Below are 18,194 nucleotides of genomic sequence, written 5' to 3'. Positions count from 1 at the left end.
CCCATACACTCTTCTATTCACACACATTCACTACGGCCAATTTAGCTTATTCGATTCACCTATACCGCATGTCTTTGGACTTTCTGGGGAAACCAGAGCACCCGAAGGAAACTCACACAAACACGAGTAGAACTTGCAAACTCCACACAGAAATGACAACTGACCCGGCTGGGGCTCGAATCAGCAACCTTCTTGCTGTGAGGCAATCGTGCTACCCACTTGCGCCACCGTGACGCCAAAACAAATACTATACAAATTCTAATGTTATATTACAATTATCATTGATAGAACTGACAGCAATTTAATATGAATTCTGTTCAATACCACTAAGACATTAACTCGCAGAAATGAGGTTTACAGAAGACCTCCAGCACAACCCCCTGCTGCACAGCTTGTCCTCCTTATACACACTTAAACGCAGAAAGCCAGAATGTAACGATAGCTTTCCTTGTCCTCCAAAAAGAAAATGCTTACTATGTAATGTTGTGATAGCTAAATAATACATCTAATTACCACAGCATTTCCCCATGGCTCTTGTCCTGAGACAGCCAGCAGGGCCAGGACACGATTTGATGTAATCTGAGAGACGCCACTTCCCAATAATATCCATCCGCAGTAACCAGAATCTCCAAAAGGGGGAGCCACAGAGGGATCCTGCCGACAAGAGAGCTATTTTTAGACCTTTGAATAGAGAAATGTATTTATAGAGCTTTGAGTTCTGTCGCATAGAGAGAGGAAGCGCTAGCTGTAGGGGTTCAGTGCATCAAAGCCGTGCTGACAAGCAGCTTTTAACGGAAATAGGAGCGATTGACAGGCGGCGCTCTTTCGGACGGAGAACCGCAGCATCTCTGCTCTGCCTGCAGCATGACAAAACACAGCCATCATCATCAGCCCCGCCGTGACATTTGCACACTCTCTGAGGAATAGATGCACTTGGGCTAAAAGCAGCCTCGAACCCAATGCACATCTCCGAAATAAGCCTCCGCATGCAGGCAGCAGACAGAAATAGTCCCTCATTCACGTCAGGGGTTTAATCTGCTGCTGCGTAAATAGAGCATTCAGAGGTCAATCAGAGAACTTCAGCCAAAGCTGCTTGCTGCTTTCTATGAATAACACCAGTATCTTGTTCACACTTCTATAAACAAAAAGAGAAAAGATGGATTTAAAGGTACGACGGTTCAATTTAATAAGAGATTAGACATTTAAATTAAATAAAAATCTCTTCAATCTCTTCAAAGTGATACGTGCATGCTATATTTGCTTGGTTGTACAGAAGCCGGAGAGGAAATGCCTCCCAATGGATCGCTGTTAAGGCAGTTATGAGGATCAAATGAATAATATATGATTCTGTATGGAGGATTAGCCCAACACTGAGTAAGGTAACGTCGTTCACAGAGGGTGTGTTGGTGCCTCATGTGGACAGCAGACGCAACTGCACGCACGTGTGTTTTTGACAGACACTGCAGTAAGTCATCTGCACTCTGTCTGGAATATTTCAATGTGGGTCGAGTCCTTCATCGCAGAGGTTACGAGGTCACCGACTACAGAACAGTGGAGTTGGCAAAACTGAATGTGCACGTGAGCAATAACAATAGCTTAAAAATTCAATGTCATTACAGTGTCTTCAATATCCACCATATACAGCAGCTCCGAAAGAGTATTTGGACACTTAAGACGGCATTTAAAATGTATGGATGACAACTTAAAATGTATGAATGTCATTATATAGATGAATATTTATATATTAGATACAAACAAATTGTGTATTTTATCACATTATCCATTAACTGCTAATGGTGGACAACTAGAAAGTACCACAATTATTTTTAGTCATCACCAGATGTAGATTTTCTTTTATTCCAGTGGGTTATTTGATATAAAAAATAACATCATATCATTTAAAGGGGCTGTATGTAAGAATTTATGCATTAATCTCTTTTTATCGCAAAATATGAACAGGCTAATGAATCATTAAAAAAGGGATTGTCTATAAAATCTTCTGAAGTATTTATTTATGTAAAGTGCTGGTGAATATTTTAAGCAAATTCTTTTTTATGTGAATAAAATAACATTGCTAGGAGCATATAGAGCATAGGTCTCAAACTCATTTCCTGGAGGGCCGCAGCTCTGCAGTTTTGCTCCAACCCTAGTCAAACACAGCTGATCCAACTAATCAAGGGGTTCAAGACTACTAGAGACTATTAAGCAGGTGTGAGTTGGAGACCATTGATATAGAGGCTTAAATTACATTTTATCTCTTACAGCTGGCTGTAGTTCACTTTAAGGCCACCGGTGTCGCCAGGGGTGTAGCAACCGGGGGGGGTGGGGGTTGGGGGGGGGGACGGAGGGGATCCGTCCCCCTCACTTTTAGAGACAGACCATTTAGAAACAGGTGATTAGTAATTATATGAACATATGATCTCATTCAGCCGTCCCCCCACTTTTAAAATGTCCGCTACGCCCCTGGGTGTCGCTAACAACAAGGCTTTAGTGGCCAACTGGATATAGTAAAGCAGTGTTTCTCAACCTCTACACATTTTCCAGATGATGCACTTGTTCCAAATGTTAAAACGAAGTGTGTAATGTTAGACACACGCACTTAACAGCTGCTGCTTTGCTCACAGCGTAAGGGGTGGAGCTTTCGGGCACTGATGTTGGATTATTTATTTTGGATCGTGAAAGCAGTATTCTCCAACAGAATTGATTATAGCGCCTCCCGATGGTGAATGCGGTTATAATCATGACAGGTATCATTTAGTAGTTTGGTCATTTATTTCACTAATTTGGCAACCGTCAAACGTCATCAGGGAAACAGTTTGAATTTCCGCTTAGTAAAATAACGTTAGTGTTCCATTTGGGACGACACTACATTCATATACTATGCTGTTCAGTGTGTAATAGCCAAAGCACATAGTGCGTAATTGCATAGTGTGCCATTTGGGATGCAGCACTTGTCTCTTTAAACAAACACACCTGATTTAGATCACCAGCTCATTAGCAGAGACTGAAAGATTTATAATGGGTGTGACAGACAAAGGAAACATCCAAAACATGCAGTGTTGGTGGTCCTCCATGAACGTGGTTGAGAAACACTGTAGTAAAGCATAGTTTGAAATAAAAAAATGAATAAAAAAATAAATAAAAATCAAAAGTCATGTGTTTTCAGTAGTCAGCGCCAAAATAAAAGTTCGACACCTACCAAAAAAAAAAAAAACCCAGAACAAAATGTATTGTTAAAATGGCAGTAAATCAAAATTGTTGGAAAAAATGCAATATCCCTTTAACTACCCCACCAAGAAAAAAAAAATTGGATTAAATTTCCTAATGTCGCTAGTTAACACATTGGCTGTGTCTGAAACTGCCTACTACTCAGTAGGTACTGCATTTGAATTTAAACGTACTAATCAGCCGTTAGAAAAGTGCGTTCTATACAGTATGAATGTGAAAAGTATGAATGGAATTTGTACGTACTACATCCGCCATTTTGCCATGGCCACGTGACCTACCTGTTTTAATACATATTAATATGAAAATTAATATATATACTAGGAAAAATCTGAAAATATGAAGAGTAAGACCAATTTATTTTACAAAAAATAATCATAATAAAACATTTTTGAATACTAAGTCATCTTTATTTTTGAAGTATGCCGTAAAAATATTTTCAATTTCTAATTTAGGATGTTTTTTTTTAAATATCCAAAATCAACTGTAGTAGTGCTACAGGATTATGTTTGTTTGATATTTTTTGTAAACCAACAACGCTGTGTGTGTGTAAACCATTATTTAAAACAGTCATTCTTTAAATGACTTTACAGCCATTAATTAAAACAGTAAAAATATGGTCAACCATTTGGTAGAGCGGGCAGTCAAAGGCATATGGGTAAAGCATATTTTGGCCTTAATTTTAATTAGTATATCTATCGTTTAATTATGTTTAAAAATGCTTAAAAAGGGTGTTTGTGCCATGTTATTATGCATATAAAGCTACTTGATATTGTATGTATGGCTCAATGACATGCATTTATTTTGTGTGTCCAAAGTGTCCAAATACGTTTTTACATCCACATTGAAATATCTAAAAACAGTTCATCAAGCATTATAATGTTTTATAAAATCGTCTATGCAAATCTGCGCATTAGTCATCTCAAGTGGGCTGAAATCAGTGCAACAGAGCTCTGACTCACAAAACAAAATCCATTCTCAAAGGTAAACTCCAAATATTCTCCATTTCACCGAGCAGTACCAGACACGCGGTGCCAGGCCTGCTCAAAGTGTTGATCCAATAGACAGTGGAGGTGTGTTAATTGTAGGAAACAGCACACTCCACCACCACCCATGTGCCATAACAGTGTGTCTGCCCGCCCCTGCAGCTCTTCTCCAATCGGATAAAACAATCTCCACCAGTAACGGCCTCGGGGCGAAGCAAAGATCAAGTATATGGATGACCACTCCACAGCAGGGCTCCAAGCACCACTCCAGTACATACACCAGTCAAATGACGCATCAAACAGCAGCCATCCGCCCCCTCGCGCATCAACAGCTCTTCAGAGAAAGTGCTTCTCATGGTCTGTGTGTGTTTGAAATAGCAGACTCCTATCAGCAGCAGATGATGGCTATTCCCCATGTCTAGCGGTAAGGAAAGGTGGGTGAGGCAATTACAGAAGGGAGGATGGCGAGGTAGTTGGAGGGGACGTAGCCTCTCTGGCCACGTGCCTCCACCAGACTCCATTCTTTGTTCCCACGTTTATCGTGGGGCTCCACCACTCGCACCGGCTCACCTGCTCTTAGAGAAAGCTCATGCGCGCTCCTTGCTGTGAAGTCGTAGCCAGCATACACCTGTTGATGGAGAATGGAGAGTTTCAGACTGATTTGTAATAAGAAGAGTTTTCTTCTGATACATTTTATCCATTATGAAGACCTGATGATCATCACTGAATAACATAACATACAGCTTTGGGCAAATAAAATAAATATATTACAATTTTAAGCCTCTATTACTCTTAGTAAAAAATATTAACACTATTAACACATATTAACTTAAAAAGTAACTAAGTCAGTTTGGTTACTTAAAAAAATGTTACTTTAGATTGTATTAGTTTACTTTTCTGATAACACTGATAACAAACATGACTTGAAATATGTAAAGAGAATGTTCTTTTGCTTTTTTGGTGCTTGGAGTACTGTATATGCAACAACTTTTTTTCAGATTTCAAAGTTAAGTGGAATTCAGTGTTACACAATGTGCAATTTTTGACTCTTGAGGGTTGGAGGTTTGCTTTTTGTCATCAAAAAGGAGTAAAATATCTGATTTGTACTAGATGTTTGCGACCAAAAAACAAAACAAAACAAAAAAAAAACAAGCAAAAGCTTTGAAGAATTAGTTAAAGAGCTCCCTCTTGTGGTCAATAATGGTAATGCCACATGATGGCGATGCTTGTGCTGTGTTTGCTAATATTGTTTTGAATAAACCAGTAGTCCAAAATGGAAGTGGCGACAGATATGTCATTCACTATGTGATGTGCTTCCAGCGATGGAGAATTAATCTGAACAGAATGATTACATTAAGATAAATTTCATTCATTAAAGCGGAATCGTTATTTCACCGACTTTAAATTTCAGCACAGTATATTACAGTTAACAAAAACTAAAACATTTTTATTAAAAAATATAACTTTTAAACTAACATAAGTGAAAAACTGCAACTGTATACATTTTAAACTAATCTAAATAACCATAGAAAAAACTAGTATATTAACCAGGCCCGTAGCAAGCCTGGTGAAAGGGGTGGGTTTTTTTCCTCAAAAAAATTTGACCTTTTTGCAGTTATTCACCTAATTTTTTAAATTTAATAATGAGGTTTAAATACTCTATTTAGTGACATTTTAAGCACTTTTTTTGGCTGGATCAGCTTGTCGGATAGTCATCATAACCACATGTTTTGATGTACCAAAAACATTTCCTAAAGATTTAGAACAGGGGTGTCCAAACTCAGTCCTGTAGGGCATATTTTAGTTCTGACCCCAACTAAACACACCTGAACCAGCTAATCAAGCTCTTTCTAGGTATACTAGAAACTTCCAGGGTGATGTGTTGAAGGAATTTGGAGCTAAACTATGCAGGACACCTGCCCTTCAGGACCAAATTTGGACACCCCTGATTTCGAATAAAAAAATGAAACAATACTTATTATAAAATACAATTTATCACATTGAATATCATTAGAAAAAATATGAATTTATTAGGCAAATAACAAACTGGCCAGCATATTCGACTTTCCTCAGTCAGAATTTGGGATGTCGAATTTGGCACTTCAGAAAAGGGAAGTCATACTGAAGCAACAGCCAACACAGGATTCCACTTGGTCTTTAAGCCTTCGTTGATGGGTTATTTTCATAGGTACTTTTTTCACAATTTATTATGGCATAACAGTCAAAATAGGTCTTTTGAACCACCCGAACCCTCCTGGCTTAGGGCCTGTTAACTATTATTGTTATTACAATACTAGTGGTGTAATTATACTATTAGAATTAGTATTAGTTATTACTATTAGTATTATTACTGCTGCTGCTCTGTTACTCTTACAGTTTTAATTATAATAGCATTGTTATTATTATACATGACATTATTACTAGCATACATAGATGAGATACATTTCCATAATTCAAAAACTAAAACAAGTGTGGAGCAAATACATCTTTTATAAGCTTCTTTCTTTGAATTGTACTAATCATTATATTATTATAGCATGATAGAAAGTACCAATTTGCAATATCAAGCAGCATGAGCTGTTTTGTACAGGTTTAAATGCATGAGTCATATTCATATAACGACTGCTGCACCCGCTCATACTTGAAATGAAAAAATACTATATAACTTCACTATATAAGGTCTTATAATGAAAAACAATCTCTTTAAAAGAGACCCGAATCATACTAAAAATATTTTCTTTTGACTTGATCCATAAAGAAATCCCTTGTCAGTACGCTAGTGCCCATTCAGAACACCTTAGCAACCACATAGCAACACTGCAACCATCAAATCTGCATGTGCAAATGCCACTTATATTCCCTTAAAAAAATATGTTTCTCAAAAGCAATGCTATCTAGATGCTAAATTAAATTAATCCCACTTCAGGCAACAGAAACTGGATATTTAATTCATCTGGGAATGGGAATGTTAGCCAGTGTCTGCACCATCACAATGATTAACTACCCGTGAAGGTTGTTTAGTAAGATTAGTCACATTTTTACAGTCACACCAGCTGTGCATCTCCAACACCCAGTCAAAATCTGCCTCCGACATTTCCGCTTTCCCCAAACATGAAGCCACACTGATATGGTAGCATCTGACAGCGGGATCATGCAGATGAATGAATCAGTGTATGTGTGGGTGCCACATGCTTGTGTGTGTATGTGTGTAGGTGGCTGTGATAGAGTATGTCACTTCTGCTGACGAGGAATGGCAGTTCATTTCTGTTCCTCCAATACTGAATTCACAAATGCTGAAGTATGTGTGATTGATGATCATGAGATACTGCAGACCTGCCATCAATCTCTAGAGGTCTCGCTCTGTTTGACACACGAATTAGACCGAGTAACTAGGCATCCGTATAAACGGTCAGTCAAAGTGCACGCCTGTGCCTACAGTGCCCTCCATTAGTATTGGCATCCTTATGAGCATAGAAAGCTGTGGAAAAAATCTTTAGCTTGACCAGTGGCGGTTCTAGTTTAAATGGCACCCTGGGCGAACCCCCCCCCCCCCCCCCCCACCCCCCCACCCCCAAACAATGTTATATTTATTTTTCAATAATTATAACAATTTATTTATATATATTATTATTGTTATTATACAATTATTTTTTTAAATAAATAACAGAAATCGATCCTGAATGTTACTGGAAAATAATGTAACAACTGGAGTGATATGCTAAGATCACTTAAGAAATATTTTGCATGAATATTAATTTTACACAATTCTATAGAATACAAAAAAAAGTTTTATAGAATTATCTGTTGTCTTAGATCGGTCTCATGGCTGAGAATTAATGTTATGAAGTCTTACCTCCCTGACTCTTTATCCCTCCTTTCTGCTTTATAGCCATGCTTAAGGAAAGTAACATCATCATCATCATCATCATCATATTACATAAATTTTAGTTTTGTTGACTTGCAAAACTCGCTGTGTACCGACACCTCTGCACAGAAGGCTGTTACTCTGGTTTCACGGCGCATGAGCGGCGTACTTTATCGGCGTATGTGCAAACAACCGGGATTCACATAGGAGCGTGTGTGAGGCGCGCAGGAATGGTTTTCTGCACGCATGTATCAGTTTGCTTTCACCAGCATTGTTTTGGTTGCACATAGAGAATAACAAACTTGCGCGTGCAAAAGATGCCAAATCTGAATGGCCCCTAACGCCTTTATTCTGGGATTGCCACTCTAAATTAATTCACTTGCATAAAGTAAATTTTATCTCAATGCTTTTAACCAGGGGACTTTTTTTTTTTGTTTTGCACCGTCTCCCCGTGCCGCCCCCAGCAAGATGCCACCCTGGGCGATCGCCCATATTGCCCATGCCTAAATCCACCACTGAGCCTGACATTAGTGAAAATGTCTTTGTTAAAATGTCTTTGGCTGCGTAAAACATATGCTGGATAAGTTGCTGGTTCCTTCCACTGTGGCGACCCCTGATTAATAAAATACAGGTATACCTAAGTATTGTCAAAGATGAAGTGGTTAATACATGTAAACAGCCATACTATGAGTCTCAGACGCCACTGTTTCCTCGTTCTTATGTAAATTATGTGCATGTAAACCCCCAGTGAAAAAAATGTTATTTGAGAGTACATCATGCGGTGTGTGTGAGAGAGCAAGAGAGTGTGAGTGAGTCAGAGATATTCACGTCCATTCCAAATAGGGTCAATAAGGACCTTTTGATTCTATGACTATTTTATTTGGTAATAAATGAGCATACAAAGCCATTTCTGGAGAATGTTTTAACTCATCTCAGACATCACATACCTACTATGTGATATCAGAGAACAATTTAACTTGTTGAATCAATACAGTATATGGCACGTTTAACATTTTGATCTTTTACTCTTAATATTTACAAGAAAAAAATGAAAGATGCTTGAGTTCGATTAGGATAAGAGTAGAGGCTTTTTTTTCTTGAAACCCTTTGAAACTTTGTGTTGATGTATGTGATGTTTTTTGTAGAATTTCTGCTACAATTTCCCAGCTGTGATTCTTGAAGATTTTTGGCAACTCAATCCATCCTCCTAACAGCACGCTTTTACAAGATAAACCCATCTCCTCTTCCAGGTGGATTCAGAACACTTACAGTTGACTGGAATTTCTTAATAATTGCCCTGATGATGGAAATGGTCATTTTTTATGTTTTTTGAAGCACACCAACCTCTTGTCACAAATGACAGATGTGTGTTTTTTGATTTTACACATTGTAGTAAATGGCTAAGTACGTTTGTGAAGTATTAATGGGGAAATACTTCACAAATATTTTTGCTCAAGTCAATTCACAGGGGATCCAGAAATTGTGCACACAAACTTCACATAATGCACAGGTTGTTCAGTTTTGATTACAGTTTATATGCATGTGTAATTGAGGACACTGACGGGAGCTGATGTTGTTCAACCAACGCACAAATATGCTCAATTATATTTACAAAAAAGTAGCTAACATGTTAGTATGAGCTATTACATATGCAAAATATGAGAGACATAAGCTGTGTTCCAATTCCAATACTATCCATCCTAAAGAGCATTATAGAAATAGAATGTCACAAGCTGTATCGTGTTAATATGAGTACGCCAATGGTTTTCAGATGGTCTACTATTTTTGGGATTTTTTTTAAATGTAGAACTGTCCATTATCTGGCTGCTAATATTTCCTGCATTACATGTTGGGAATGAATTCGATTAGAATTACAAAGGTGGGTAAAAAGTGTAAACAAACTACAAACATGGTGGCTGCGCGAGGCCAAATGTCATGAGGCTTTGGTAAAGGTGGTTGATTGACTATTAATTAAAATCTAGCCATCTGGAAAATATTTAAGTCAGGGTTTCCGTTATATTTCATCTGCAACAACAATATGAACTATAAAGACATGACTTCTGAATGCATAGGCTAATTATTCAAAGACCTGAGGAGATTTCTCTGCATGAAAGACTTTTGAATGGCAGATTAAGGCAAGTAATTAAATAGGAAAGAAATGTGGAAGATGTGTCAAGATGACTGACAAGGAACGCAACGGTTATGAGGAAGTAGTATGTCCATTAATGAGGAAGTAGTTTGTCCCAATGCTTGCAGACTCTTCTGTTACACACTCATAAGTATACTTTTAGGGCGTAGTATAAGTATGCGAATACGATACGGCAATAACTTCTCACGTGCACGCTCTCTGTCTGCTTGTGACTAATTCAAAAGTGGTGTCTAAGAGATTAGAAGCAATGACTGACCTAAATTCTGTAAAATATTGTGCTAAAAAGAGCTAAATATAACTTGTTTTAACATGTCTATAACCAATGACCACAGAATAAGTGGGATGATTAATGGCTTGTTGTGTGTTAAAGTGGTTTGAATGCATGATGCAAAGGCAAAGAACCACCCAAAATGAGATCATCCTCCTATGACTAGGTATCTCTATCTACACATTTCAAATGTCTGTTCTCAATGAGAGCATTTGGTTTATGTTGAGTAAAATGAGGTTAAACACTGAAGTCGCTTTTTAACCACAGTCTTCTTTGCTTAAGTTTACCAACAGAGGGCGCTTTATCTGTGCTCCTCACCTGAAAACATGGTATGGTGATAGTGGTCAATTGTGGCTGGGCTCCAGGTGTGTAGGAGTGTCTTCTGGGTCCTGGACCGGTGGGTGTGACGTTCAGGTGAGGAGACTGTGGTGGGTCAACTGTCAACTGGTGGTAACGCACCAGTTTTGAGGCAGGCACATATCCCCTTGGACCTGAAGAAGAAAAACGTAGAAGTCATATTAAAATATTCAAATCTCCACATTTAAATGCTTCTATTCTGCAGACTGCTAATAAGTTTGAATTGTTTTAACTGTACTTGACCAGCAGATGTCACTCATATTATTACCAAAGGCCATCAATAATGGTCACACTTTATTTTGATGGTCCGTTTGTTGAATTTAAGTTACATGCCGGCTAATTCTCATTAGATTATAAGAAGACTGTTAGGTTGGGATTAGGGTTAGTGTAAATTGATATGCAAAGTTTCTTTTAGTCAGTTAAATGTCTGTTGAAGAAGCAGTTTCAACCGATATTAAGCAGGCAGTCTACTAATACTCAAATGGACCATCAAAATTAAGGCCCAATCGCATTTCTATTTTTGTAACTCTACCCCTTCCCCTTCCCCTTGGCCCTTAAACCCGAGTGTTAAGGGGAAGGGCTTCAAAATTTACCCCTAAGAATTGGGACAGCACTACAGCACCTGCACACGTCATCATGTCATCACAAGCTCTTGCTTCATATGAGATCAGACGATCGCGACTGCTGTAGTTATTCTAGTTGTGCTATTTTTTGGTATTTATCTTCAGGAAATCACTGAAGGCAATGATATCATGTTATTATAACGATCTAATGTGGCAATAAGTTTGTAACTGTACTGTGCATTTACACAGTGGCCATATTCATCTATACACACCAAAACAACGTTAACGTTATACCAGACACTGTAAAAAGGTCATTCCCAGCCACTAGACTTTTCTGACAGGGTATTTGAGAGTCATCGAGTGACAGAATGTTGTGGCACTGCTATACAGGAGTTATTATTAGGGATTATAGATTGAAAAATTTTGCGGTTTTTATTTTAGCGTTTTTTTAAGCATGACTGTAAAACACGAATGAGGTTATGAATATATTAAAACATGTGCTTGTTTGTTGTTAAAATTCATAATAATGAAAAAAATTTATTTGTGCATCTCCTGACTTCCTGGTGCAGCTTTGGCTGGTGTATTCTGGAATTCTGGAAATTTTCTTACCCCTTGGTTTCGAGTGTGGTCCTGAAAAATCTTTGTTCGAAGGGGTATCTACCCCTTGCCCTTAACCCTACACCTTCAAGCTAAAGAGAATTGGGACACCCCTACCCCTTAACGGGAACGCGCAAAACGAGGGGTAGGGCTAAGGGGTAGAATTGGGATTGGGCCAAAGTGTTACCTATAATACACCAATAATACCAATAATAATTATTTAAGGGCACCTATGATGAAAACCAACTTTTCTAAGCTGTTTGGACAGAACTGTCTGTGTGTATAGTGTGTCCACTGTCATATTGGAGTGATAGAAACCCGAAAAGTCTCTTTTTTTATTTCCTGCGGTTAATATAGGATCCAAAGTCCAGTGATTTTGAGGCTCAGACTTTTTTTTGCAAATAAACTGGGATTAAAATATTTGTTACACCTCTCTGTAATTTTTGTAAGTTTGAAATGATTTTAAAGCAGAGCATGTTTGTAATAAAGACAGTAAAATCACTATGCAGTTCTTCACTATAATCACCACAGCTGCATGGTGTCAGTAAACACATATTTATGTCTGTGTGTGTGTGTGTGTGTGTGTACTGCAAATGGCATTTGTGTGTGACTCATCGTTTCAGAAAGGCTTGAATGAACTCCACCACAAATACATCAAATAAACTTACTTGGCATTTTTGACTTATGAGCTGCATTTCAGCTTCATCCAAGTCTGTCTCTGTCACTGTGCTGTTTATCTGATGTAAAGCATGATGAGAAGCAGACACGCACATGGGAACGGTTGGCGGGGAGAAGCAGCTAATTTTCATTTAAAGCCACAGGCTACAAAAACAGCTACAGTATACTCGGCAAAATGGGCAAATTCTGGAGGGTATAATAAATAATCTGATAGGTATTTTGAGCTGTAACTTCTGGAGACACCAAAGGCTATCTTACAGTACATCTTGTAAAAGGGGTAAAATAGTTCCCCTTTAATGGTAAAATTGTTCCAAACACAATTTGTTGTATTTTATATCATATTTAGCAAGGTAATAAGCCACTATAAGGTTTAAACAATGATCAAATTCAATTGTATCATATTTTAAAGTTATTAAAATTTACTGGAAACAAATCAATAAATATGGGAGGGTTTAAAGGAGAGTGAAATAATATAAAAACATAAAAATCACAATTACCTATAATTTAGGGCTGTGCTTTGATCCATAAATTGTCTTTTTATACAAGTCAACAATTGATTCTTGTTCTACTGTAAATATGCCTGACAAGGTATGATAACTACTGTTACATTCAATTACATTTTAGTCGGTTTCTTCTCAAACTCTAGCTAAAATGTACAGTCATTTTTTTTTTTTTTGCTCAGGATAAAGTTGCTTTAATTTTTAGATGTATATATGAATAAATATATAACCTAAAATAAAGTATGTTATATATAACCTAATACAGTGTTTCCCAACCCTGTTCCTGGAGGCACACCAACAGTACATATCTGGATGTCTCCCTTTTCTGACTCATTAACTTCAGGTGTTGGAGTCTCTTTTGATGTTATGATAAGTTGATTCAGGTGTGTTTGATTAGGGAGAGGTTGAAAATGTGTACTGTTGGTGTGCCTTCAGGAACAGGGTTGGGAATATATAACCTATAATAAAGTGTCAATTGTTTACTCAACATCAGAAAACTGGTGAAAATTAGCCCATCAAATTTGTCCACCAGACTTCACCACCATTCTGGTATTTGAGTACAAAAAAACCCCAACACAATTCACAATAGTAATTACCAAGCAATGCAATAGATGTTCTACAATTGTAGATTTCTAGAAGTACTTTATCGAAACAGCTGCACTATTGTAGCACACCTCCATTATTGTCATTAAACTTCCTTTATTTCCCCAATTTTGCAATAAAACAAGTGATATCAATACTGTCATGTGTTTCACTGAACATAAAAGCAAGTGTAAATGACGTTATATTCATAAGGATCTACAGTATGCAATAGGAATCAGAATTGCAAGTTTTGTCTTGCCTTTAGGCCCATATGCACACATTATATGAGAAGATGCTATTAATCAATTTTGTTCATCCAAAAACACACTTTAAAGGCTGAAATCAGTTTATATCATTGGTTATATATTAACAACATCAGGATTTATTTCTCAAATTTGCATGTGGCAGTTTTACCTCCTGCATCTACCAGCCAGCGTCGGCGGTCTCCTCGTGTGTCCATCTCACAGACGACAGCCACCAGCTCTCCCTTGTTGAGGGTCAGGTCCAGGTCACGAGTGCCCACCACAGGGCCTGTCAGCTGGTAGATCTTCTCTGAGCCATGCTTAGCATTCAGATACAAGAGACGTTTCTCGCAGACAGTATTGAGTGCCTGAGACGTCACAGACAGAAAATAGAAAACTCAAATTTAGTACCTACCTTAATTTAATATGACATTGCATTGAGCATTAATAAACTGAATATAGGGCCAGCTTTACTAACAGATTGCACCCGAACAAAAGCCTCTTTTGGTATTACAAACTACAGGATTACCTAAAGACATGTAGTAAAATATTAATGATGAATGGGTTTGGACTAGAGCTGCACGATATTGGAAAAAAAGTGACATTACAATATTTTGTTTTGCTGCGATATATATTGCGATCACCAGATAATTTGAATAGCTCTGCATCTGCATAAATTATAATCCAAGCAAAAATAAACAAATAAACAGTGTTTTCTGGGGAGTCTAACAGTATTCAAGTACAAAAACTGAACAATCAAGTGTAAAATAACATGGCCTTCATTGTATAAAACAATTTCAAAACATAAAATGTTATAATATTATTATCTTTTAATCTTTAATAAATAATCTAATCCTGTGATGTGACTATTGCAAATACAAATATTGTGGTATCGATGCTCAAACAATATATTGTTCAGCCCTGGACATCTGACCATGTTGCATATGCATTTTTAGGATTTTCCTATCCCAATTTAAATATTTGTGGCAGTATAAATCTGAAATTTGATGCCCAAAAATGTTTTATTTCACCGTTCAGTAACCATACAGTAGTTCTTCAAAATTAAATCCACATTAGCTCAATTGAAATACAGTAAATAGTCCTAATATTCCCATCATTGATTAACATTCTGGTCCTGTGAACAAACACACAGAACAGCTGAATATTAGGGAGGAATATTAGGAAGAGGGAGCACCTCTTTGTTTGATCTTTCTGCTGTCACTTTTAACTCATCAGGACTGATGTCTTTATGATGGCAGACATGATATCGATTAGAGCCTGTCACTGAGACTCTGGGTAATGACATCTGTTAGCTGATGGCTTAATGCTTATGACATAACATCGCAGACAGACAAATGATACTGATCTACAATATGAATATGGCTCTGAGATTCAGAAGATGTCAGGTGTTAAAGCTGATGAGTTTAAACAAGTTGGCAAAGAAACTTTTAAGATGGCTTGAGAACGCCTGGGCTGAATCTTTGAAACAGCTTTGTAACCTATAACCATTTAGCAAACACCTCATATTTTTAGCACAGTTATTGTCATTTGCATAAAGTAACTGAATGAATTAATTAATTTTACTGGAATGTTTCTAATGTTTAATATTTTACCACCTGTATACACAATTAAGAAAATTAAATGCTCTAGAAGAAAAAAGAAATATTGAACTGTATTGGACTGGAGAGACTAACTTATATAATCAAAAGGCAAGCAGAAACACTTTGAATATCTTTGGGACCCATATATGAATATTATGTAAATTGTATGTTTGTAAACATGTACTTCTTTATTTTTATTTTGTCATTATTTTTCAATGCTTCAATTCATTATTTAGATTTATTTATTATTATTTATATTTAGTCTATTTATTCATTTACTAGTTTTTTGTTATGTCATTTGAATGTGTATATATGTACATACATATATAAGAAGGGTGTGGATGTGTGCTGTTTTGTAGGCTGCATTGTTACTGTGTGCCTAGTTGAGCGAAGGCAAAAGGAAAAAAAAAATCTATAAATATTCATTCATTCATTTTATTTTCAGCTTAGTCCCTTTATTAATCAGGGTTCACCAAAGCGGAATGAACCGCCAACTTATCCAGCATGTGTTTAATGCATCGGATACCCTTCCAGCCACAATCCAACAATATGAAATACCTATACACTCATATTCATACACTACGGCCAATTTAGCTTATTCAATTCACCTGTACTGCATGTCTTTGGACTGTGGGGGAAACCGGAGCACCAAGAGGAACCCACGTGAACATGGGGAGAACATGCAAACTCCACACAGAAATGCCAACTAACCCAACCAAGGCTTGAACCAGCGACTTTCTTGCTGTGAGGCGATCGTGCTACCCACTGCGCCACCATCAATAAACATATTTGGGGAAAAAAATGATCTAGAAGGAGACACGTTTAGAAATTAAAAGAGGAAGCATGATTTGGCCTACTAAAACGAACATAAATATTGACAAAATATTAAATCAAAACGAATCTGCACTGTAAACCCGGATAAGTTGAATTTACTTAAAAAATTTGAGGAAACCGGTTGCCTTAAAAAAATAAGTAATGTGTAATGAAAACCTAAGTACGTTTAACTGAAAATGTTAAGTACATTACACTCAATTCAAAATTGATTTAACTCGACATGTTTTGCCAAGTTAACTTCTTTGCACAATTAATACACTTAATATCTTAAGTATAATGTACCAAATACCTAGTTGTATCTTACTTATTCAGTTCAGTTATTATCATTAAATTATTATTTCAGTTTTTAATCTGGTGCATTATAAATACTTATTCAGATCAAGAAATCAGATGAAACATTTGTTGAAAACACCCTGGTTAGGGGTAAAATGCTTTATTGTGTTTTTCTAAAAGCACATAAAACTAGGCACCTGGTATCAGGTGCAACGATTCAGAACACCATTTAACACTGCAAACTGATTTTCCTCAGTTTATGGTTTGTTAATCTGAATGAAACCAGACATATCAGTGCCAATCCAATAATATAAAATAGAAAAAGTGCATAACAGTGCAAACAACATTTTCCTAAAAGAAAAAAAAAATTAGGTACCTGGTATCTGGAGCAGTAGTGCAATGAGTTAGAACAGAACTTTACACTGCAAACTGACTTTTTCACAGTTTGTTAATCTGAATGAAACAAGATATATCAGTGCCAATCCAATGACATAAAATACAAAAAGGGCATAACAGTGCAAACAAGTTGCTTTTCTAAAAGAACAAACATTATTTCTCATATCTGGAGAAATAGTGTAACAACACCTCTTTACACTGCAAGTTGGTTTTTCAGAGTCTGAATTTTGGGTGCCAGCTCACTTTTACCCAGGTTAAACATCACCTGCTGAACAAAGCAAAAAGTGTTTTTCACGTATCTGGGATAGTCCAGGTGCAGGGCATATATCAGTCCAAAAAGGACACAGAAGGCCTGAGGAAGGTTGGCCAAATCATCCATCACCACGTTCCCTTCCAAGATGATTCCCACTTTGGACGGGTTCAGCTTAAGTTTCTCTTCACCGATGAAAAGCAATCCCACTGGAGTTTGCTTGTACATGTCATTGTCAGCTGTGTCCTTGCAGAGAAACAAATGTACAATCATGAGTTAGTTAGCACATTTTCGAAATGTTCACAATAAAAATACCCTAAGAAGAAACACTGTACACTGACATATAGTAAAAGACACTCTGTTCATACAAGATATGATGCCTGGCTTGTTCAGCTTCCTTTTCACTGTACAATTACAGCAAAATATTTACTGAACCCAAATTTTTCAGCAAAGTTTTTTCAGTTAATTTCATGGTTAAACCTACAGATAATTTTAGGTTTTCAAGAGGAGAACACGTGTGTGTGAGAGGAGAGAATACGTGTGTGTGAGAGGAGAACACGTGTGTGTGTGTGTGTGAGAGGAGAACGTGTGTGTGAGAGGAGAACGTGTGTGTGAGAGGAGAAGGTGTGTGTGTGAGAGGAGAAGGTGTGTGTGTGAGAGGAGAACGTGTGTGTGTGTGTGTGTGTGTGAGAGGAGAACGTGTGTGTGAGAGGAGAACGTGTGTGTGAGAGGAGAACACGTGTGTGTGTGAGGAGAACACGTGTGTGTGTGAGAGGAGAACGTGTGTGTGTGTGTGAGAGGAGAACGTGTGTGTGTGAGAGGAGAACG

At 37.3% G+C, this 18,194-nt stretch overlaps 1 protein-coding gene across 3 annotated transcripts in view; it reads right to left on the bottom strand.

The window, feature by feature from the left end:
* The window catches only part of arhgef37 (Rho guanine nucleotide exchange factor (GEF) 37), a 284,253-nt gene that overhangs the window by 233,524 nt on the left and 32,535 nt on the right, over window positions 1-18,194 (bottom strand). For 2 of the 3 annotated variants that reach the window (XM_056471985.1, XM_056471986.1), the window contains exons 11-13: window positions 14,185-14,380; window positions 10,812-10,984; window positions 3,656-4,839 (exon numbers count right to left, since the gene is read on the bottom strand). In XM_056471985.1, the coding sequence (XP_056327960.1) occupies window positions 4,630-4,839; window positions 10,812-10,984; window positions 14,185-14,380 (579 nt within the window). In that variant the 3' untranslated portion in view covers window positions 3,656-4,629. Of the gene's footprint in view, window positions 1-3,655; window positions 4,840-10,811; window positions 10,985-14,184; window positions 14,381-18,194 lie in introns of those variants that run through there. The other variant, XM_056471988.1, reaches the window with a different exon arrangement.

The sequence above is a fragment of the Danio aesculapii genome, chromosome 14, assembly GCF_903798145.1.
Source record: "Danio aesculapii chromosome 14, fDanAes4.1, whole genome shotgun sequence".
Taxonomy (NCBI): domain Eukaryota; kingdom Metazoa; phylum Chordata; class Actinopteri; order Cypriniformes; family Danionidae; genus Danio; species Danio aesculapii.
The sequence above is the reverse complement of the archived record's forward strand: the minus strand, read 5'-3'. Positions and strand labels throughout refer to the sequence as shown.